Here is a 23,496-nt window from a genome sequence, read left to right as displayed (position 1 = left end):
GCATGTGTTTTAAAAGCGAAGGTCGAAAAGAGATAATACCTATAGTGCTTAAACACTTAACAATAGTACAAGTACCTAATCAATCAATAGTACAAGTTTTTGTCTTCAGACCGACTCACGCTTGAACCTAAAGGCACGCCCTTCGGGACGCTTCGGGCCTTCGGCTTTATGCGGATATCGGCCTAGGGCCTTCGCAATAGCTGTTTACACAACGTTTCACTTAAACCAGCGGTCGGCAACCTTTTAGCAGCCAAGGGCCACATAGTAGTTAACGAAGTAGTCGCGGGACGCACTTTGTTAATATTTATGACTTTATCAGACATTGACGTTTGTCAATATTACATACAAACAAAATAGCCAGGGAGGCTCACGGGCCGCGAGTGAGAGGTTCGCGCCGCATGTTGCCGACCGCTGACTTAAACCACAGATTATATAATAGTGCCGCTCCCCGCACCGCGCGCACCGGCACTACGCTAGGGTTACTGACGCTTAGAAATGAATGATAAATAAATACCTTCTTAAACAGCGGAGTGAAATAAAAGGAAATCTAAATATTGAATTATACCTAATAATCCGTTTATGCGTCAGTGTTTGCGAAATACTCATTTTAAAAGGTCATATGTCTCTGAAGTAAACGCAGTGTTTACGCCGTTTTATAAACCGCACAACAATCCCAGCAATAATTAGTTTTAAAACTTCGTGTAATTTAAAACCACATTAATGTTATACAATTAAGAAAAATAATAGAGAACCCATGAATACAGGTAAAAGGTGAATTATAAGTTAACCAGAACAAAGTTAACTTACGGTCGTTTAAATAAACATTTACCAAAATAAATTAAAAAATTGCTACCTATTTCAAATAGATATCTAACTATACATTTGTCATAATAAACACTACATGTTTAATTAAAGAAATTCAATAGTACCTACGTAGCTTGTAACTATCGTAAAAATTGACAGTGCGGCGCGCGGTGACGTGCGTGCGTAAGCTCGTGTGGCAACCAACTGGTTTGCTTTTCTACCGTGAAAGGTAACAGATTCGTAGGTATCCCAGCTCGTGCGGAGAGTTCCATAGGCCTGCCATTGCGGCTATTCAATTAATTAATTCAATGTTCTATGTCCCGAAAAAAGCCTTACAGCATTTTTGTTCTTAAATCCGACTCACGCTTGACTGTAGATTTCTAATAGGTTTTCCTGTCATCTATCGGTAAAGAACTATTTTGTGTATTTTTTCAAAATTTTAATCCTAGTAGTTTTGGAGATAGAGGGGGGGGGGTGATGGTTATTTTTTGACAATTTTCTTGAATACTTCAAAATTGTTTATCCTAAAATAAAAAAAATAAAAAAATTCTCATTTACCCCCCAAAAATAGCCCCACTGTTTCAAGTTTATTTGTTGACGTTACATTACCTTACGTTACGTCTTTGGGTCACAGACTTACATATGTGTAGCAAATTTCAACTTAATTGTTCCAGTAGTTTTGGAGCATTTGCTGTGACAGACGGACCAGTGATCCTATAAGGGTTCCGTTTTTTCCTTTTGAGTTACGGAACCCTAACAAACGTCGGGACGTACAAACGTATTTTTAGTATTTGCCACCTTTTTAGGGATCCAATAGCGAGTATTACTGCAATGTTCTGCCGCCAGAGTGCAGCACTAATTTGTTTAGTAAACCATAGATAGAGTAGGTAACTTATACACACTAGGCCTTATAGTCTGACAAAAAAGAGTAGAAATTAAAAAGTGGCAATATTACTCTAGTGTAGTCCCTTTCAAATCTAAGGAAACGGGACGACACTACAGTATTGCCACTTTTTAATTTCTACTCTTTTTTGTCAGACTATAAACAGTTTTTTGAAAAGTTTTCACTTTGGTTTTCACTATGACATTGATGCACCAAGGCGGTTTGTTTACAGGTGGTCTACCGCGAAACGCGAAAATCGAAATTTCTTTATCTGCCTCTCTATCGATCGAATAAGCAAGAGTGATAGAGAGGCAGAAATCGAACTTTCGATTGTCATGTTTCACGGTACGCCATGTAATTGACCTAGTGACGCATGACGTGTCATTGATAATGTCAAGTTTACTGTATGTGCTAATGGTGCCACCTACTCAAGAGCTTTGCCTAATATTCCCTATTAAGTTGAAATTTGGTACATATATGTAAATTCGTGACTCACAGACGGACGTCTTACGTAAACGAATGAATTTTAAACATGGAGGCCACTTTTGGGGGTAAATGAGATAATTAAAATAATGTTTTTTAAACTAAATCGTGTTACATATCAAATGAAAGAGCTCATTTTGAGAATCTCAATTTCTTTTTGGAATTTTAAAATAAATAGTTTAGAAGTTATTTAAGAAAATAGCTAAATAATGACCATGGGCCCCCTTTATCTCCGAAACTACTGGGTCTAAAATTTGGAAAAAAATATACAAAATATTTAATTCCCTATAGATGTCAGGAAAACCTATTAGAAAATGCAATCAAGCGTGAGTCGGACTAATTACTTAGTTTTTAATCCAACCTCTACGGGTTTTTTAAAGGTAATTCACTCGCGATCCACATATAAAAAAATACATTGTTAAAATTGGGTAATGTACAGAACCCTTAGAATCTGAACGCGAGTCCGACTCGCACTTGGCCGGTTTTTCTACTTGGCTTTAGTAGAGTAGGTATAGTTCTTACCCATTATTGTTTGCGTGGTGGTTGACGCAGAATCTGACGCAGACACATGGGTCTGTTTTTTCTTCATCGGATTGGGCGACGGAGCTGAAATTGAGAAATTACAGTATAATAATTAATTATAATTTGGTTTAGTTTGAAAGGAAAGAGAATGAGGAGAATACTACAAATAATGTAAGCATGAACCTTTAGTTTAGTTTGGCAAAAAAATCTCTATATTGGTATGGTACAAGCTTTTATCGCTGTTTGTACCACAGAATAAGTAATAGTACTACAGTAATACAGAAAATTCACTCCTTCACAAAAGTCAGATTTAGGTATAAAAGCCGCCGCCTGCAAGCGAAATTGAAACTTATATATACCTACGTAACCGCGCACGAATCGTGAATCTTCTTTGCGCGCCGCAGTTTTATGACCGAGCTGTGAGTGTCGGCACGGGGTTGTCACTTGACAAGTTTTTGTATCTACTGATTTATTATTTTTAAGATAAATATGTAGGAAACACAAACGTTGATTCTGTAAACATAATTTTTTTTTCCGGAGATAGTATGTCTGATTCTCACGGAAGTAGATATGCCACAGCCGTATTCCTTTGAAAATATCGGCGCGATTCGGGAAATGAATCAGAGATTCACTAGATATGAAATATCTATCATCATGTCTAGTGAATCTCTAATTCATTTCCCGAATCACGCCGTATGTCGGTCAGTTCCTAATATTGTTTCTGGGCAACCAATACTCTAATAAGATTTGTTAGCTGTACGTCCAATACGCAGTTCGTCCAAATGATATTTCAGTTCGCATTTCGTCCAACACGTATTTGGTCCAACATGCATTTCGTCCAACGCGTATTACGTCAACACGTATTTCGGCCAACATGTATTATTTCAGAATCAAGTCTTAGGACTCACAGGCTTCTTAGGATATCGAACCGGAGATCATATACAAGGCAAAATTACTTACATATTATAATTTTCAGATACGTAGGTATCTGTAGGTCGTATTTCATGCACATGAATTGATACACTTTTGCAGGTTGAGTTTAGTATGATGTGGTGTACTTACTTATGACAATCTCAATTTTCTCATCTTTTTACGAGCTTTTATTGATTTAACTTGCCCTGTTAGTATGTATGTATGTATGTTAGTTATTGTGGGTCAAATCTAGGAAGCTAAGTTTGACCAACTTTCCCATTACTGATTGAGCTGAAATTTTGCATAGATATATTATGTAAAATTAATGGAATGACATGGAGCTGATTTGATAATGGAGAGGAGACAGGAGGTGGCCATGGGAATTCTGTGATAAAACAACGCTAACTAATTGGCTTTGAGGTTGTTAAAATTGTATTGGTGAGTATTAGTTGCTCGTGGAAAGAAAAGTACAGACAGAGGGGTGTCACTACGCAGTTTAGGTACATTTGGCCGGTGTGCCTCCCGGGTAGGCGCATGGCAGTGGGCTGCCACTCGGATAAAATGCGTGTTGGACTAAATCCATGTTGGACGACATGCTGTTGGCCGAAATACGTGTTGACGTAATACGCGTTGGACGAAATGCTGTTGGACGAAATGCATGTTGGACCAAATACGTGTTGGACGAAATGCGAATTGAAATATCATTTGGACGGACTGCGTATTGGACGTACAGCTAACAAATCATCCAAATAAGCCCTATTTTCATTGTGAAAGGTCGATAGCAGAAGCTTTCGTTAAAATTCGTGCCTGCGCCAATTTTTGGAATTAAAATGCATTTGTAATGTAACACACTAAGATGATGAAGATTAGTAGTCTAGTATAGGTAGACAAGACACATCTTCTTCTTGAAAAAAAATGCAAATACTTACCAATTACATTTTGCTTTGTGGATGTCGCAAGAGGCGTTTTGCTACCTGAAGGTAGTACTGGCGCCACTTCCTCTATGCGGCTTGGCGCTGAAGCTGAAATACATCAAAACAAGCATTTAATAAATATATAATTACTCGAAGTACATACTCGGATATTTGTTCTCGAGTTATGGATATTTTTCTAGATTTACATACTTATCTATCGATATATGATGTTATACCTACTAGCGACCTCCCCCGGCTTTGCACGGGTAATTTTAGGGTAGTAGTAAAGTGTAATTTTTTATATGCCTATTTTTTTTCATTAGCATAAAGCCGGAACCCTACTGCTGGGCGCAGTGGAACTACGCATGTGGCGTGGGTACAAAAACGCTTCTTACCAAAAAGTAGGTAGGTAAATACTTCCATAGCAGTGCACGCGTGGCCTGCTCCGAAGTGCCGCCCACCCACGCACACCCACTGCGGCGCACGCAGAGCACGCCACGGACAAATGCCGTACATGGTGGGGGAGCGGGGGACATGAGAGCTGTGCGCCTTGTTTGTAGTTATTAAAACTATGGTGGCTGCTTGCTTACCATTAGGCGGGCCGTATGCTTGTTTGCCAGATTGCCACCGACGTGGTATTAAAAATCATAGGCTACGGTGACTGCTTACCATCACGCGGGCCGCATACTTGTTTGCCACCGATGTGGTATAAAAAAAACCGGCCAAGTGCGAGTCGGACTCGCACACGGAGGGTTCCGCACCATCAACAAAAAATAGAGCAAAACAAGCAAAAAACGGTCACCCATCCAAGTACTGACCCCGCCCGACGTTGCTTAACTTCGGTCAAAAATCACGTTTGTTGTATGGGAGCTCTGCTCAAATCTTTATTTTATTATGTTTTTAGTATTTGTTGTTATAGCGGCAACAGAAATACATCATCTGTGAAAATTTCAACTGTCTAGCTATCACGGTTCGTGAGATACAGCCTGGTGACAGACGGACGGACGGACGGACGGACAGCGGAGTCTTAGTAATAGGGTCCTGTTTTTACCCTTTTGGTACGGAACCCTAAAAAACAGGCTACGGTGACTGCTTATCATCTGGCGGGCGTATGCTTGTTTGCCACCGAATTGGTATAAAAAAAACATAGGCTACGGTGACTTCTTATTAACAGGCAGGCCATATGCTTGTTTGCCACCGACGTGATATTAAAAAATATTGGCTACGGTGACTGATTACCAACAGGCGGATCGTATGCTTGTTTGCCACCGACGTAGTATTTGTAAAAGTACACTATTTATTTATTTTGCAATTTTTGCATATACCCATTATCAATATGTATAAAATTTTAATTCTGATTTTAATGTTTGTGTTGTTAGTTAGATACTTTTCTCTTGTTTATTTTTATACTAGCTGATCTCGCGTGGGATATGATCCGTGCCGTTTTCTCAGTTATCTACTTATCTGTCTCGTTAAATACGTTCCAACATACTGATACCTAAATGAGTGCCGAATTTGGTAGATAATTAAAACCTTTCCCTTCCGTCACACTATTGGGCGAATTTTTCAAAAAAATGGGTGTAACGGTTACCGTGAAAACGTAATACACAGAAGGATGTACTTTCGCAAGTTTCGCTTTAGCTAGTATGGGTAAAATATATACAAGTAGTAGCTCATTTTGAGCAATATTCTATCAAGTAATTACCTTCGACATCGACTATTGCCAGCGGCGTTGTGCTACACGCAGGTAGCACAGGTGCAGCAGGGACCTCTTCTTCCATGGGAATTGGGACTGAAGCTGAATGATTATAAAAACATGAAATACGGTACACTTAATTGTTCAAGCAAAGACAATTTTTATTTTGGATATTGAACGTCATTGCAGAAAAATACTGGCCTATTTATTATTCTTGCATTACAATTTGATAAAATCTATGTACTTTTTTTCATATTTTATATTGCTTACAAGCTTTACAAACTAGATGTATGTACTTAAGACTTCTATGAGTTGTATGGAGTCCTACTTTGAAATGAAGATTATCATGTCATAAGTAAACAATGAAAACCATTACAAACTTCCACTACTTCTGAAATATTGATAATAAATAGTGCCAGCGCTAGGCAAAATATGTCCTTCTTTCGTCTCCATCTGGCAGCATTTAAAAAAACCGGACAAACTAATTTTTACAGATCAAATCAAGGGTGAACAGGCACCTTCTGGGCAGACTCGCTCCATCGTAGGCCACGTCTTCGCCTCGGCTAGTCTGTGGCCATGAGTAAGCCCATTTTTAATAAAAAAAAAAAGATCTATAGCTTTTAGATTTTTCTCTGTACTTGTAGTAAAAGACGATGTTCTAATAGTTCTAGATCAGCGGTCGGCAACAAGCGGCCCGCGAACCTTTCACTTGCGGCCCGGGAGCCCCCTGGCTATTTTGTATGTAATAATGTCAAACAACAATGTCTGATAAAGTCACTCATATTAACAAAAGTGCGGCCCGCGTCATCTTCCTTAACTACTATGTGGCCCTTGGCTGCTAAAAGGTTGCCGACCGCTGTTCTAGACCAACGGAGAGTACCCTTTAAATTTTGATTCCCTTAAGCGTGACGAAATATTAATTGTTTGTTTGTGTGGCATAAACAGCCATACCTTTTTTGTACGTTAACTTAGAAGTTTCATTTTTTTCATAGCTTTAAGGGACTGTAGACCTGAGTATATGGTTTTTACTTCAACTAAAGGGTCTTGACAGACAGACAGATGGACAGACGGACGATCTGTTGCCTCCTATATATGGGTGATCCTAAGGGTTCCGTTTTTTCCATTTGAGGTACGGAACCCTAAAAATGTGAGGCCACCAGAGGCACAAGACCGTAAGTAGGTGCTAATGTCTACCTCAATATATTTATTTCAAAATGATCAACTTACTCATTATATTTTGGGTTGTGGCCGCCATATTCTGCATTTTGGATGATGATGCAATTGCAGCTGTTGCAATTCTGTCATCCATGGGTGTAGGAGCCAAAGCTGAAATATTTATAAAAAGATTACAATGAATACTTTTCAATAAATTCATTTAAGAAAAAACAGGCACAAAAAGTAAAAGTTAAAACAAGCTTTTGCTCTCTAATCAAGGTTAGATTTAAAAGGATGATTAGTTAAATTCTTACACCTTTAAATGAGCAATTCTTGTATATTTATTTATTTATTTCGGGGATCTCGGAAATGGCTCTAACGATTTTGATGAAATTTGCTATATGGGGGATTTCGGGGACGAATAATCGATCTAGCTAGGTCTTATCTCTGGGAAAACGCGCATTTTTGTAGTTTTTGTATGTCTCCCAGATATTATTTATTCATTATAAAAAAAGTTTTTTTAACTGACTGATTAGTGATTACACATACCTTTGCTTGCAACATGTTGAGGAAAATCTTTTAGTTGATGGTCACTCAATGGTTGTGCAGAGAGGTGCAGCTTAGGGTAAGCCCTTTTTTTCAGGCGATTGCCTTTTTTGTTGAAGTCTTTTGCTTTGAAGTGATCTCCACAAACAAAACGTACTTGGTGAAGCTTTTCAATTGGTATATGCACTAGATCTTCTTTACCAACAATTTGAACCCAAGTTCTACACCTGCAAAAGTCACAATTCTAATTATTATATCAAGTCAAGCCCTAAATTGTTACAAAGTTAATGGTCTCTAAAGAATATGATTTCAAACTGAATTAGATAGATAATAGGGGCATTTCACGTCAAGCGGACAAGGAAAAAAAAGTGAGGTCGTGGATTTTGTTTATATTTCGGTAATTATAGTTCTAGTAAGCATAAGATAAGATAAAAGATAGTTTATTCAAGTAGGCATAATTACAATGCGCTTATGAACGTCAAATAAAGCTAGGTAGACGCTCCAACCCTACACCTCTGCCCCGAGAAGATTTCAATCCCCCCTCAATTGGAGGACGGCATCCCAATATGGGACCGGCAAAAAACTCGGCGGGACACATCTTTTCAAAAAAAAAAGTAATTCTTAAGAGCTGGAAAGGGTAATCTTAAAGCATCCTCAGGTAACTTGTTATAAAAATGAATACATTGCCCAACGAATGACTTTTGTACTTTACGGACACGAATCTTTCTGATAGCAAGCTTATTTTTATTTCTAGTGTTAAAGTTATGGACATCAGAATTCTTAGTGAAGGAGTCTAGATTCTTAATAACATAAATAATACTATCATATATGTATTGGGAAGCTACAGTTAAAATATTAATTTCTTTGAAAAATTCTCTTAATGATTCACGCGCTCTTAAGTTATATATAGAACGAATGGCTCTCTTTTGTAAGACAAATATAGTCTGTATGTCAGCTGCTTTGCATAAATATGTACACACATTTTTTTTCTCCTGTCACTCTTTATTGCCTAGTTATGGGCTATTGAAGAATTCATCATGTTTGAGGAAAGACCTTTTTTAACGTTTTACTGAGAATCTGTGGTATTTTTATAAAATACAAATGACATTGTTTCAAATAGAAAAAAGGATGTTTTTTTAATGATTTGAAAAAAAAAAATGTTTTTTATTTTTTGTCGTAGAAAACCGGAAGTAAAGTTTTTACGTGAGATTTTGAGTCAGATTGACATATTTTTTTTTAAATATATTAACTTCAAATTAAAGCCTTAAGTTTATTAATAATGCACAAAAAAAAATACAACGTGATCACAACCGGTTTAGAAGTTACATCAAATAGAGTAGTCGACGATCGAGTAGAATACTAGAATTTTTACAAGTTTAGCGTAAATCGACCGCCCTGAAAAGCGTTCCGTGCGTCGCCCCGGTACTCTATACCCACAAAATGTCCAGATGTTAAAACGTTAGCTTTCCTATCAAATGGTCCAAATATTTATATTTATGAGAAAGATGGCACTGCTACCAATTAAACTATGAAACAAATATTAATTTTTTTACTACATTTATTATTGAGCTCGGGAACAAATAACTGAACAATGTACTTGGCTTGGAAATCTATCTGTAATTAACAAAATGAAAAATATGATACTATTTTATTGCCAATTTGCTAACGTTGCCTTAACCCTAAAAGCTTTTAAAACTATGGGAATTCCTGAAATACGGGAAATATGACATCTGGACATTTTGACACCATGACTATTTAACATAAGGGAAATATGACGTGGACTTTTTTACATTTTGGATATTGTGACACCTAGACATTCTGACATTAGGGTATCATAACATCCGGACTTATAGATAAATGGGTATTTTACATCTGGACTTTCCGTCATCAGGCCATTATTACATTCGCACTAATTGACGATGGACATTACAACACCTAGCCTTTCTGACACTTGAACATATATGCCCCTAAACGATTTGAATAGATCAATCAATTTGTGAATACATACTTGTGGAAATAATCAATCTAAAAGTGAAGAACTTTTGAACAGGGGGAAATGAATTGAGGAATATAAATATGTAAAATCAATATGATAAAAATAGATACATAATTTAACAAAAAATATTCACAATCAGTTGAGCCGTTTTTGTGTTTTCAATAAAAATAATATTTTCTTGTGGTTATTACAGATGACAGACTAGAGCAAGCCAGGCGCAGAGGGCCCTAGCCCACTCAACTAGAGTTAGACCAAAGCTAACTTCACTGTGATTTTTATAGCCATGACGGTGCACATGTTATTTAAATGTCAATCTCATAAAAGTTTTATGTTTAAAATAACATTTTCACCGCCTGGGCTATCACAATCACTACCAATTTAGCCTGGGCTAACTATCAGTACACTCCTGAGATAGCTCAGTTATATGAGATAGATACTTTCCAACAGTGCACCAATTAAGTGCAAGCAAGCAACTGATACTTGTGATTAAAAAATTACAAAGTTTTTTTTTTATTATTGTCATCGGCCGTCTACAGCTCATATTTTATTTATTATTAGGTACTTGTAAAGCAGGCAGGCAATTCCAATAAGTGATAAATGTATGATACTCAGAGTCAAATTGAATTTTACTTATATTCTTTTATATGCTGTGGAGTATATGTGCTTCTAGTGATTTACGCATGCATGATAGATGACGCATCGTCATAAATGCCATGAACGAAGATTAGGAAAACAAATTTTAGATAAGAATATTACAGACAAACTAAGACTGAAAGTGAAACCCGAGAACTCAATATATTTAATAAGATCTGTAAATCTTATAATGACAAACGTACCTTTGTTCATCAATCGGGAAATTGGCAAAGAATCCCGGCCTGTGTCGTTCTCTAACGCCACAAATTTCACAAATTCTGCTCTTTCCACCCATAATGAGTCTCTATCTCAGTAATCTTACTCAAAAACAGCGGACGGAGGAGCACTGCTTCAACTCGACGTCTTTTGTTTGTGAATAGGAAAATATCACACAACTGAAACACTACGGAGGAACTTAATTGCTCAACTCAACGCACTGCACTGTTCAGATGGAGAAAACCGAATGAATAATAGAAAACAAGTAAAACACCACGGAATCACAATATTTTCTTTTCATCACGGTTTAGTTTTGAAAGTTGACGTACATATTTGACATGTATTTGACAATTCTGCCTTCGTGTTGCCAGTTTATTATTTATCTTGTTAGGTTGGCTGAACTGAAACGAGATCCCCATACATTATTTCTTTATATAGGAGTTTCCTAAGACATGATCATCTGTCAAATCATATAGTTATGTTTGCTGTTCAAAATTATTTACAGTCAAATATATTGAAAATGAAGCTTTTTCATCAGTTAAGAAAATATGCAACTTCAAATGCACGAAGAAGAGTCGTGGTTACCGGTCTAGGCGTAGTTAGCCCACTAGGTTGTGGAACAAAATTAGCATGGAATAACCTTTTAAAAGGTCACTGTGGGGTAGTAGCTCTTCAAGGGGAGGAATACTCTAAATTACCCTGTAAAGTTGCCGGTCTAATACCGACGCAAGAAGGTGATGATGTTACAAAGGCTCTATCTAAATCCAATTTAAGATCAATGGCTCCGGCTACTTGTTTAGCTCTTTTAGCTACATCAGAAGCATTAAAGGATGCTAAATGGATACCAGAGACTGATGAAGACAAGGAGAATACCGGTGTTGCCCTGGGGATGGGAATGATAGACTTGAAAGACGTTTGCGATACAAATGATGCTTTAAAATTAGGTTACAATAAAGTTAGCCCATTTTTTGTACCAAGAATATTACCTAATATGGCAGCAGGTCACATAAGTATAAAGTACGGTCTCAGAGGCCCGAACCATGCTGTTTCAACAGCTTGTGCAACAGGTGCTCATTCAATAGGGGATGCTTTCCGGTTTATTAGGAATGGAGACGCTGATGTGATGGTGTGCGGAGGAGCAGAGTCCTGTATTAGTCCTCTAGCTATTGCCGGCTTTTGTAGATTACGAGCTCTCAGTACTGCCTTCAATGATATGCCAGAGCAAGCCTCAAGACCATTTGACAAAAAGAGAGATGGATTTGTAATGGGTGAAGGTGCTGCTGTATTAATCTTGGAAGAGTATGAACATGCTGTTAAGCGAAATGCTAAAATGTATGCGGAAATATTAGGCTATGGCTTATCAGGAGACGCTTCCCACATAACAACCCCTAGAGAGGATGGGACTGGCGCAGTGTTATCTATGAGTAGAGCTCTACGTGACAGCAACATTGACAAAGAACAGATAACTTACATCAATGCTCATGCCACATCCACTCCTGTTGGTGACGGCATTGAATCAACAGCAATCAAATCTCTATTCCAGAAGCACAGCACTAATATCTCTGTATCATCTACTAAGGGTGCTCATGGTCACTTGCTGGGGGCAGCTGGCAATCTGGAAGCTGTTTTTACTGTGCTCAGTTGCCACCATGGAATACTACCTCCAACCTTGAATTTGGACGATGCTGCTGATGACTTAAATTATGTATGCAAGGTATCTAAACCTTGGCATGCAGAAAAGAGAACAGCCCTAAAAAATTCCTTTGGCTTTGGAGGCACCAATGCCACACTCTGTATAGCTCAGTTATGATAAGTTCTAATGATAAGCAATAATATATTAGGCATTTATATCACACATTTCAATGGTATTTTTATTCCTTTCCTCTGTACTGTCGGATGGAAACTAAATTAAAAACACATATTTCTTGCATTACAATTGATATATTTTAAAACTGAGTTACAAATTTCTGATTTGATAACAATGACAAAACTGCCAAGGTAAATCCTGAACGCTGGCTTAAGGCAAGGCCCGTCTCCATATTGAGCGGCAAGCTATCGAACGAACTCGATCAGATCGCGTTGGCTCGCGAGCCAACCCGGTATCCATTGCGCGCGGCTGCCTCGCGAGCCAATGTTCGATAGCTTGCCGCGCGATATGGAGACGGGGCTTTACAGTTAACTCCTGATAACGAGCAATATTTTATTAATCATGTACCACATTATAACATTGAGTTACATAAAGCAATTGAAAATAAAATAGTTTGATCAAAAAATGCTACTTTATATATATCTAAGCATTCTAATATTTTATATAGTAATTATTTTTAAATGCTGGGCATTATCCAGTTGATTAATTCACAATTTATTGAATGGCCGAGTTCTTCCGAGATATTTTATCCTTTGAGTTAACAAGTTCAACCATTACACTGCAAGTATCACAGGTGGCGCTCAACACCACCAACAATAGAATAACTATCGGGCGACACTAAATATGAATCTTAATTCAACTAAAGCACCCCGACAAGCCCTCGCAGCGGGGTCGTGCATTTACTAGCGGACTGATGTGATCAGATGGTGGTCGGACGCTTCCTTCTATTCTATAAGACATGATTGACAGAATTAAAATGAGTTTAAAACAATTATCAAAATAAAAATGGCCGGTTCTAGTTTGGAATAAATCATAGCTACAGATAATCAATAGCCATTTTACCAAATAACTGGATATTACACATGCAAGACATTTTTAGTAGACGATTAAGCGGATATAGATAGATTTGTGCCTTCGAAGGTAAAATGACTATGATACGCTCGGCGCTCGGAGTCAAGCGGCGCGGTGTGTGACGGCGCGCTGCGCGGGCGGGGCCGGCTCGGCGGCCTCGGGCTGCGGCGCGGGGTTGACGCAGAGCTGCGCGAACTTCTGCCGAAGGTTCTGACGCAACTCCTGCCTTTTCTCTGTTATGTTTCGACGTGATTTGAATTCCAGCACCTCTTCTATAGGAATATAACTGGTGTCCTGCTCCTCGTCCGAAGAGCATGTTTCCTGTGAACAATTTTATGGGTTCTTAAAGTTATCAAAAACCGGTCATAAAAAAGTTTTTATGTATGTGAAGTATGAGCACCATGGAATAATGGGAAGTGCGTCTAATTTGTGGGCAAGCATTGCATGTTAAATAAAAGCTTGTAAAATAATAAGTATTGTAATTTGTGTGAAAAAGACGTCTACTATGGCTTGTAGCTTGTAGGCGACAACGCTGCCAACTGATAGCTTGTTGTAAAAATCAGCAAAAATATTTCCGCACATTGAAATTTCTGCTGCAGATAGATACATTTTCATAATAATTGAAAAAACTGCTTGAAAATTTAAACTAGCAATAATTTGATTCTTACCATTAACATTTCTTGTAGTGACAGTGGAAAACCTGAGCATGAAGTCTTATCGTTCTTATTGATATCTAAGCAGTCTCCTCTTTCATGGTTGCAGAACCCTTCTGAGCAGGCCACCTCTGAGCCCTCTGGAGAGCTCATGAGCGAAGACGAGCCTGACATAGTCTCACAGCAGCCTCCATTGTTGCCCGAAGAGTAGCCGTAATCTTGAGAGTGCTCGGTCGGGGAAAGGTTCCCGTTTTTGCCTCGTTTCTTGCCGGTTTTGACTGGGGAGCGGCGCTTGGAGTCGTCCTGGCACGACAGGCAGCTGTCGCCGCTCGCCTCGTAGCACTGGGTGTAGTCTCGCGGGGATAACAGATCAGTTGGTGTGTCTCGCTCCTCCATGATGCATTCTTCACATTGGCACTTTTCTTCTGGTTCCTCGGAATCGGCCTCCTGTTGAAATAAAAATGTCAATACAGATGGCAAAACAAAAAATAACACCACAAATGATGCAATTGTCATGGATGCGCCAGAGCCATGTTTGAAATGTGTAATTTATGAATCTCTAAAAAAACACCCAACAAAAATAATACGGAACCCTAAAAAGAAGTAGGAAGATTCGGAATCCGGTACAATACATTTTTTTAGACTTAACCATTACGTCAAAATGACTCATGCTAAAAAAGGGATTACGTGGTTCAACAACGCAACGAAGTTGAGGAATCTATTACCTAATATGGCCGTACTTGCCAACCTGCAGAACATCCACAGTTGGCGGTCAAAGGGTTAAGAAGGAATGTCGTCAATGGTATATGGCTTGCTGGGATTACTATTACGCTGCGTCTTACGTAAGCGGACAACTCGCGAACGCCAAGCGACGCGGTGCGGCGCGGCGGGCCCACGGCGTTTGCGTTCGCAACGTGATCGCCCACATAGGACACTTCTATAGGTATCAAAGCATTGATTCGCCCCGCGCCGCATCGCTTCGCGTTCGCGTGTTGTTCGCCTACGTAGTACGCTGCGTTACATAAGGACGAGAACGCATGAACCCATGGTATAATAATATACTCCGCCTGGTACTCTCTTCCGAGATTCGCGAATGACCTAACTGTCACTTGCCTACGTCATCATGCTGTTTACAGGTTCTCAAACTTTAAAATGTGGGAGAATTTTAACCAACGGTGAAAATTATTTTAACGGCATTAATTTGAAGTTATTCATGTAGAAACATAGTAAAATAAAACAAATCTATACTGCACTTTTCACTCCTACTCTTACAGTTCCGAATAGAGCAGCCAACCATTTTCGTAACAAAACATTAATTACCAAGCTTACGACGTGAAAAGTTTGGAAAACACTGCGACTGCTGACACTGAGCGAGAAGGAAATAACAATTAACACGCGTTCGACAAGGATGACGGTCAGGGACAAAATGGCGGATTGTCAAATGTGACAGCGCTATCCTGTGTTGCCAGTAGTAGTAAACAGAATTACCGAACGTCTGAAATTTCTTTCGTGAATCGGAAGATATTGCTAACGAATAATTAAAAATGACGTGTTATTGTAAAATTGAAGATAAAATACATATAAATGAAAATTATAAAATTATAAAGAAATTTTTAACTTATTAACCATAGATATAATGTACCCATGTAACATGTTATGTTGAAATAAAGTGGCAATGTTATTGTGACGTAGGCAAGTGACACTCTGGGAATAGAAGACCATGTTTTATTAGACCATGGCATGAACCTATAATGTACATGCTGGTAGCCATGGCCATAGAGAAATATAGTAAGACAAGAGTGCTCACTCCATACATCAGTTCAGACTATTAATTTCAGTGTCTACATCTAGCATCGAGTAGCGGAAAGTCTTATCTCAACAGCATAAGACTTTCCGGTCGGTGCTACATCTATTGTCAAGTAGCAGTACTGATAGTTCCGCTACTCGATGATAGATGCTAATAGTCTTTTTAGTACTAAAACTGATGTATGGAGTGAGCACTCTATGTATTTTTTTCTCTATGGCCATGGTAACTCGTGCCGTCAGAGTGAGTACATACCTTGCACTTGCTCTCAACCGCCTGCCTCTCCTTCTTCTTGCGACGCTTGAGTTTCTTCTGCTCCTTCCTCTGGCGGCGCGTGAGTTCCTCCTGTGCCAGCTCGTCGTACAGCAGCTGCAGCTTGGACACGCCGCTCTTGTGCTCGACGGCGGTCTCGAACTTGCGGTGCAGGGCCTCCACGGCGACGGCGCAGAGCGCCTGGCACGTGCCCTCCTCCTCGCGGAGCCGCAGCGAGATGCGCTGCAGCCTCTCGTAGATGCATATGCCGAGGCAGATCAGCACCTGGAGATAATGGCGTGTATAAAAGATTTGGAGAAGTCGATTTGATGAAATAAGAACATTATATATATGTATAGCTATATTTATTTATTTAAACTTTATTGCACAAAAGAAAAAGTTATCGTACAAAAGGCGGACTTAATGACAAAAGCATTATCTACCAGTCAATTTTAAGGCAAAGCGGAGATTGTGGGCGGTACTACTGATACTACTACTAAATTAAAATTAAACATACATTTGCAAGCCAAGTACATCAAAAATCTATATCTGGAATCTGAAAGAAAATATTTCTAAAATCTGAATGTATTTTAGACCAACTTGGTTGGTACTCGAGTTTATGAGTATGCACTTACTTACATATTAAAATCTGGTATTTTGGAAAAGTACAACAGTTGATACAAATGGACAGTAATTTAAAAATTTACGGGTGAATGCACAAATAAAATAAAGTACAATGTACACAACTCTTCGCTTCTTATAATTTACAACATGATGTATAAATTGATCAGTTTTTGGCCAAATTTAAGAAAGTCCTGGCCTGCAGGCGTAGATGTTTGCCGAGAAGGCCGGCTTGATCCTACCTTACAGGGTGTCTTTGTAAACCAGTATATTTACCTCTTCCTGAGCAATCTCGAGGGTCTTCGCGTGCCGCTCACGGTGGTTGCCAAGTAGCTCCGGTTCAGCGCGGGCAATAAGCCGTGCGATATACTCGGTCTTGGCCTGCAGGTGTAGGTGTTTGTCGAGCAGGCACCGTTTGATGCCGCCGTACAGTGCCCCCACGTAGCCTTTCTCTTTCTGAGGTTCTTTCTCTTCCACTAGCAATTGATATGCCCTTAGGACCTAGAGAAGCAATTGACATTATTTACGAGTGCTACATTGACATAAATATATAAATTTTTTAGTGATTTCAGATTTTCAACGGTTGCGGTAGATGATATTTCGACTTAGTTAAAAAAATGTTTTTGACAACGATTTTATTTTTGGAACAGTTTTATCGCTGACTGTACTTTTTGACCCGTACAAACATACATAGGTACATACAATGCAAGTTAAGTAAAAGCTTGTAATAATTAAGGTCCACGGGACACAGGTTTACAAGTGAGTGTTGTAGGTATGTAATCAATGTTTAAAACCAAAACAAAATCGTTAGATAATTTTAGTTTCTTAAGATAAAAAAATGTCATAGTGCCAATTTAACATTCTTGTTTGCAATAAAGCAGTTTTTAGATAAGTTCTAGTCTCCGCGCTTATCACGATGATAACGGTGACGCAACTCGGCTATAAACGGTACAGACAATTTATATAAAAATAGTACTTTGATTTTTAATTACTCATCATACACGTGTATTAATTGTGTATTACATTGACTTGTAGTTGCATTCTAAAGGCGAGCAGTTAGCAAAATTAGATTTTATATTAGTAAGACAAGCTCCTCTGCTGTCAATAGGTCAATACATTCAGGTAGGTAATCAGTGAGTAGATTCACAGTAGGAAAGGATCTCCAAATAATAAATTTAAAAAATTCAAACAAAAAAGTATAGTATTAATATTAAAACTGCTCAAAAGAAAATTGTATCATATACGAGGTAGGTTAGACGAAGACTATTTTCAGCCGTCTAATTTATAAACATTAAACACTTTCGGTGCCATTTTTTCGCGGCATGCCAGCGCTGGCACGGAATAGAACAGCGCTGATTTTTTGGTGCCAGTGACCTCCGCCCGCGTTTCTCGCTGCCCCCGCACCTATTTTTCGCTAGCTTTTATCAGTCGCTAGCACGCCTCCATGCCATAAAGTAAATTAGGGTGTACCCATAGAGTTATGGTGTATCTTCTTTGGGTAAAATGGCGCTGAAACTCAGTCAAAACGAAGTTTGATTATACATCGCTTTTTCAACTTCAGAACTCCCGAATTCATTTTAAATGATGGAGATCTTAGCGTAGAAAGACTGGCGCAAAAACTAGCACCGTCGGCTGTGGCGGCGTGCTAATTGCTGGTACTGAAAAGGCACCGTGTAAACGACTAGTGTCCGTTTGCCGGTCACTGGCTGCGAGATTTAGGCGGCTGAAAATAGTCATCGTCTACACGGTCTGAAGATGTGCCGTAGGTAGACACTGGCGCCGTAATTTAGGCGTCTCAAAATAATCTAACATGAGCATTTCTCAAATAATTTGTACATTTCGGTCACATCTTAGATTTTTATAAAAATTGGTATGCTGGTAAAGTACATGAAGCTGAACAATTTCCACCATATTTCCCAAAATGTCCAAGAAAGTTTGTATGAAACATTCCTTTTTTGTTACCAAATGTGTAAGGAAATCTGGTAACAAAAAAAGATTTTTCATACAAACTTTCTTGGACATTTTGGGAAATATGGTGGAAATTGTTCAGCAGTTCAGCTTCATGTACTTTACCAGCATACCAATTTTTATAGAAATCTAAGATGTGATCGAAATGTACAAATTATTTGAGAAATGCTCACATAAGCTTAACATAAGCTCAGATTCCTTTCAAAATCTTTTACGGTTAGCTGCATTAAAGAGTGTACAGACAACTGATATCTGTACCACAAAGGAGTCGGAGTACGGCGCGCTGCAGGAGTAGCACTAACCTTAGTCTTGCAGTCGGCGCAGAAGCGATGCTTGCGGAGGTAGTTGTGCAGCGTGTCGTGCAGCGTGCTGAAGTGCACCAGCGTGACGTGGTCTCGGGCGGGCGCGCGCATGGCGTCCCAGGCGGCGCGCCACGCGCAGCGGCCCGCGCCCCAGCCCCAGCCCGCGCACGCGCCCCAGCGCGCCGAGCCCGCCTCCAGCGAGTGCAGCGCGCAGCGCGGCGACTTCTTGAAGCGGCCCCCGCGCAGCACGAGGCATTCTATGCCGCTGCTGTGGACGAACACGTTTTGGTTCATTTTTATTTTTAATATCGCGTTAAGCAATAAAGTCCGGACAGATTTATTTTACTTTCGATGCGCTAGACTAGGTTAAATAAAAAATGAGGGGCTTTCTAATAATAGTCGAAAACTGGAAAGGCCTCATTGAAGCTTTGGTTCCATATTATTCCGGTCAGCACCAGTTCTTCCTTACATCTGAATGTGTGGCTTTCCATCATAGAAATGTCCTTGGTCCATGTGCATAAGGACCCTTTAGGGATCAATGAATCTGTACTGTTAAATAATAAAACTTGACAAAACCTGTTATGCTAACTGACTGTCCTGTGCAGGACAGGTACAGTGGAGAAGGTTGGAGGAGGCCTATGCCAAAAGGCACACTGAAATTTACATTACTTGTAGTTTACAAAAATCAATTTAAAAACCGTTGTACCCAAGGATCGAAAATAAATGGCTATATAGATAGATACATAGAACTGATAGAACTTACCTGTGCCCGTTCAACAGTGTGGCGAGTGACTGTGGATGGATGATCTTATCTTCTCTAATGGTCATTATTTCATCGGAGCCCAGTATCAGTGGGTCCAGTGTTGGGTGACCTGATTTTGACAACTGGTAAAAGAGGCGTTCCACACTAAAAAAAAAAAAATAAAAAAAAATCAATAGTTAAAATGGTGAAAGTGTGGTGTGTATTGAAAGTGCTTGAACTGCTTGACGCCCTTAATACACCTATGCATCTGCATACAGCAGTGAAACACTCTACAGCCAGATGAGATAGTTGCATCATGATCTAGTTTGGAGGAGGGGCACCATGGTATAGAAATTCTTAGGGCATCAAAATGTCTTAATCAAACATTTGTCAGATATGCACATTGCTACTCTGGAAATTGCACATTTTGCACATTGCTACTTTAGAAAGAGTGTGATCACATTACATTTCTACAGTACAGTAACATGAGAATCAGGGGCATTACTGTACAAAATGTACAAAGTTAGGACAGAATGCAAAACATACCTACAAGGTTAATATGAAGACAAAAATTACAAATACTGTTATGTTTACATTCCTACTTATCAGTGGCGGTGCGTCAAACATATCCATATGCAAGCCGGGGCTAATTTGGCTTACCTACATATAGTTGGTCAAACCAATTTCTCAGTAAATAAGAGCAAAAAAACTATACTCATCCTTTTCTTTTGGGTGCTAGTCTAGTACTGTATGACAAAGATAGTATGATTGTCTCTATGTTTGAAATGAGACAGTCCTTTGACAAACTATATTTCCTTTACAACTCTGCTCTAACATCCAAAAACAGGCAAGCAGGTGGGAATCGGCTTTTATGGATGCGCCGCCACTGCTACTTATATACACTTGCCATTATTATTTCACATTGTGATCAGACTGATATTCCAATTACTGTGAGTTAAGGGCACACAGTTCATTGTTGATACAGTGAATCTATCAATATTCTTTTTAATTAATAAGTTACTTCATATTTGGTCATTAAATTCCATGCATTACAATGCTGACTTGCTTAACTTAGTATAAAATCTTGCAGTCATAGTTAAAACAACCAGAAAACACGCAAATACAAAACTGGTAAAAAATTAAGGTGAAATTGCTTTTGAAAAATGATACCTTCTCCGACAACCAACACATGGAATGCTTTGATTTAAGACGTTAAATATATCCGAGGCGTCGACTCTGAGAGCCACTTTAAGTTCTTCTGTCGTGAGGACTTTATACTTGCGCGCGAACTCGTCGTACTCGCGCCCCTTCACCTGCGGGTTGTCACAGATCAAGCCCATCGTGTTTAAGTCCATGATCATCTGAAAACATACAAATAACCAATAGTAATATTAGTTAACGTTCAACAAAGGAATTATATCGCTTAATAAGGTCAACTATGAAATGTCATGCTCCTTTTGGTAGAAATCAATGATTCTTCGCGGCAACTAATCACTGCGATCATAAGCTGAATCGAAGTTCCATCGACCAAATCCGTTGTGTATTAAGTTATTTCGCATTCTAGTTAAGCGTTCTTTTTGTTTTTACATTCAATGACTAATTATTATAAATCTATCACGGCACTAGTGTCAAAGTATAGATCTTGCTTACCGTGAGATTATCATATATAGTAAGCGGCAACTGCCGTCGCTTGATCACGGGTTCTTTTTCACTGTTGTATATATCAACCAATTTCGCCATTTTAATGATGAATCACATAAAATTGCCGACAAAACACACAAATATACTCAAAATGACGGCCTTCACTAGTCAAGGAATACACTACACGTCGTGTTGCGTCTGACAATTTGAATACAGATTATGCAAAACTTTGAACATGAACCGTCAGAAAGCAAAGTATATAAAATAGCATTGATATCGGAGGTGCCAACAGTACAAAATATGCTCGTAATCCACAGACAAATTACAAAATTTTAATGTTGCTGGGCCAGTTTTTGTCTTGTTTTTATTTTTTTGTTTTTTCATTGCCTTTTTTTTAGTGGTCATGAATCTAGTATTTTAACTGGATCAAGCCTGAGGGGCGGGGGGAAATGACCGAACGGGATAGTCTTATGTATCTTTCAGTAGGAGTAGCAGCGAAAGCGCTATCATTGTTTGTCCTTGTCACAGTCTCACCTTTTTTTTATAATATATGACCACATCTATTAGGATCCTACCATCTATGGTAGTGGGACTTCTTTCTTTCGTGAATGACAGTTCGTTGAACTTGTTTTTGTGCGCATTTCGCAATGTTCTGATTTTTTATTTGGGGAGAGAAGAATCGTCATTTCCTACATTAAAATTTAGCTCGTTTTATTTTCTTCGTTATCAATTATTTTACTATCAATGTGTTGCTGTTTATTCTCATGAAAACAAGATGTCAAAGATATTCACACCCACCAACCAAATTCGTTTGACGAATGTGGCGATAGTTAGGTTAAAAAAGGGTGGTAAACGATTTGAAATAGCATGTTACAGGAACAAAGTTATATCGTGGAGAAATAAAGTGTATGTGGTATTTAACATTTATAGAAATTTCCTAATATGTTGCAACAAGTACATGACCGGTACAAAATTTGTACCATTTGTACAAAATATTTAACTGGTTCTATTTATAATTTGTTTATTTTCAGAGAGACAGATATTGACGAAGTTCTACAGACACACACCGTGTTTACTAATGTTTCCAAAGGACAAGTGGCTAAGAAAGAGGACCTTGTAAAAGTGTTTGCCAAGGAAGACCTAACTGAAATATGTAAAGAAATTTTAGAAAAAGGCGAACTACAAGTGTCGGACAAAGAGAGGCATTCTCAAATTGAATCCTTGTTTAAAGATATTGCAACTACTGTAGCTGATAAATGCATAAATCCAGAAACTAAGAGACCATATCCTGTCTCTATCATAGAAAAAGCAATGAAGGATATTCATTTTTCTGTAAATGTTAATAAGAATGCTAAACAACAAGCTCTGGATGTAATTCAGCTGCTTAAGAAAGAAATACCTCTCGAGAGAGCTCAAATGAGAGTCAGGATTCTTCTTACAGGCAAAGATGCACGGAAGACTAAAGAAAAAGTTGTTAAATTAACAACAAGTGTCGAAGAAGAAAGCTGGGATTCTGGAAATGCCAACATAATTTGCCTTATTGATCCAGGGAATTTCAGGAATTTGGATGAATTAGTAAGGACAGAAACTAAGGGCAATGGCCAATTTGAATTACTAAATTTAAAGGAAATGGTTGAAGGAGAGCAAGCCCTGTAATTTTAACTACAGCTTATTACTAAGTGGAATTTAATTTGTTTTTATTTGGTTGTGTAATAAAATTATTACTGATATTGCTTTCATTATTTAATTTTTTTCATAATTGTATGCCAAGAGAAAATTAAGGAGACTAGGATTTACATAAAAGTAACTAATTAAATTACGCGTAATATATACTTATTATTATGAAAATCCATTATTTGTTACAATACCATTTGATTGCGCGAATAAATGGCCATTAAAAATAATTTATATAAATAAGTACAGATTAAATAAAATTGATGTGATACAGTAACCATAGACAATTATGAAACGGAACGTAAAATACAACTAAAGGCATTTGTACATGAATGTAAAAGATAGATTAGCAACAATTAG

At 38.5% G+C, this 23,496-nt stretch overlaps 3 protein-coding genes across 3 annotated transcripts; 2 read left to right on the top strand and 1 right to left on the bottom strand.

The window, feature by feature from the left end:
- Positions 1-11,241: 11,241 nt before the first annotated feature.
- Positions 11,242-12,617, top strand: LOC134648654 (3-oxoacyl-[acyl-carrier-protein] synthase, mitochondrial). The gene has a single exon (XM_063503143.1). The coding sequence runs from the start codon at positions 11,281-11,283 to the stop codon at positions 12,568-12,570; it is 1,290 nt and encodes a 429-aa protein (XP_063359213.1). The 5' UTR covers positions 11,242-11,280; the 3' UTR covers positions 12,571-12,617.
- A 64-nt stretch (positions 12,618-12,681) lies between these two features.
- LOC134648653 (gametogenetin-binding protein 2-like) lies at positions 12,682-21,671 on the bottom strand. The gene is made up of 9 exons (XM_063503142.1): positions 21,472-21,671; positions 20,992-21,182; positions 19,843-19,986; positions 19,080-19,347; positions 17,086-17,310; positions 16,192-16,473; positions 14,148-14,579; positions 12,924-13,800; positions 12,682-12,772 (listed from the first exon to the last, which is right to left on the bottom strand). Exons 1-8 carry the CDS (start codon positions 21,559-21,561, stop codon positions 13,582-13,584), a joined length of 1,851 nt encoding a protein of 616 aa, XP_063359212.1. The 5' UTR covers positions 21,562-21,671; the 3' UTR covers positions 12,682-12,772; positions 12,924-13,581.
- A 377-nt stretch (positions 21,672-22,048) lies between these two features.
- LOC134648652 (ribosome maturation protein SBDS) lies at positions 22,049-23,190 on the top strand. Its single transcript, XM_063503141.1, has 2 exons — positions 22,049-22,368; positions 22,494-23,190. The coding sequence occupies exons 1-2, from the start codon at positions 22,238-22,240 to the stop codon at positions 23,116-23,118; spliced, it is 756 nt and encodes a 251-aa protein (XP_063359211.1). The 5' UTR covers positions 22,049-22,237; the 3' UTR covers positions 23,119-23,190.
- The last annotated feature ends 306 nt before the right edge of the window (positions 23,191-23,496 follow it).

This window comes from Cydia amplana, chromosome 6 (genome assembly GCF_948474715.1).
Source record: "Cydia amplana chromosome 6, ilCydAmpl1.1, whole genome shotgun sequence".
NCBI lineage: Eukaryota > Metazoa > Arthropoda > Insecta > Lepidoptera > Tortricidae > Cydia > Cydia amplana.
Note: the sequence above shows the minus strand (reverse complement) of the source record. Positions and strands in the feature narration are given on the sequence as shown.

Excerpts from the sequence above, each read along its gene's own strand:
- LOC134648654 (XM_063503143.1), top strand. The coding sequence starts at position 11,281 with ATGAAGCTTTTTCATCAGTTAAGAAAATATGCAACTTCAAATGCACGA.
- LOC134648653 (XM_063503142.1), bottom strand. The coding sequence starts at position 21,561 with ATGGCGAAATTGGTTGATATATACAACAGTGAAAAAGAACCCGTGATC. Across the intron at positions 14,580-16,191 it reads CGGTTGAGAGCAAGTGCAAG|GAGGCCGATTCCGAGGAACC; the intron begins GTATGTACTCAC and ends TTATTTCAACAG. Across the intron at positions 13,801-14,147 it reads CACTACAAGAAATGTTAATG|GAAACATGCTCTTCGGACGA; the intron begins GTAAGAATCAAA and ends AATTGTTCACAG.
- LOC134648652 (XM_063503141.1), top strand. The coding sequence starts at position 22,238 with ATGTCAAAGATATTCACACCCACCAACCAAATTCGTTTGACGAATGTG. Across the intron at positions 22,369-22,493 it reads ATATCGTGGAGAAATAAAGT|AGAGACAGATATTGACGAAG; the intron begins GTATGTGGTATT and ends GTTTATTTTCAG.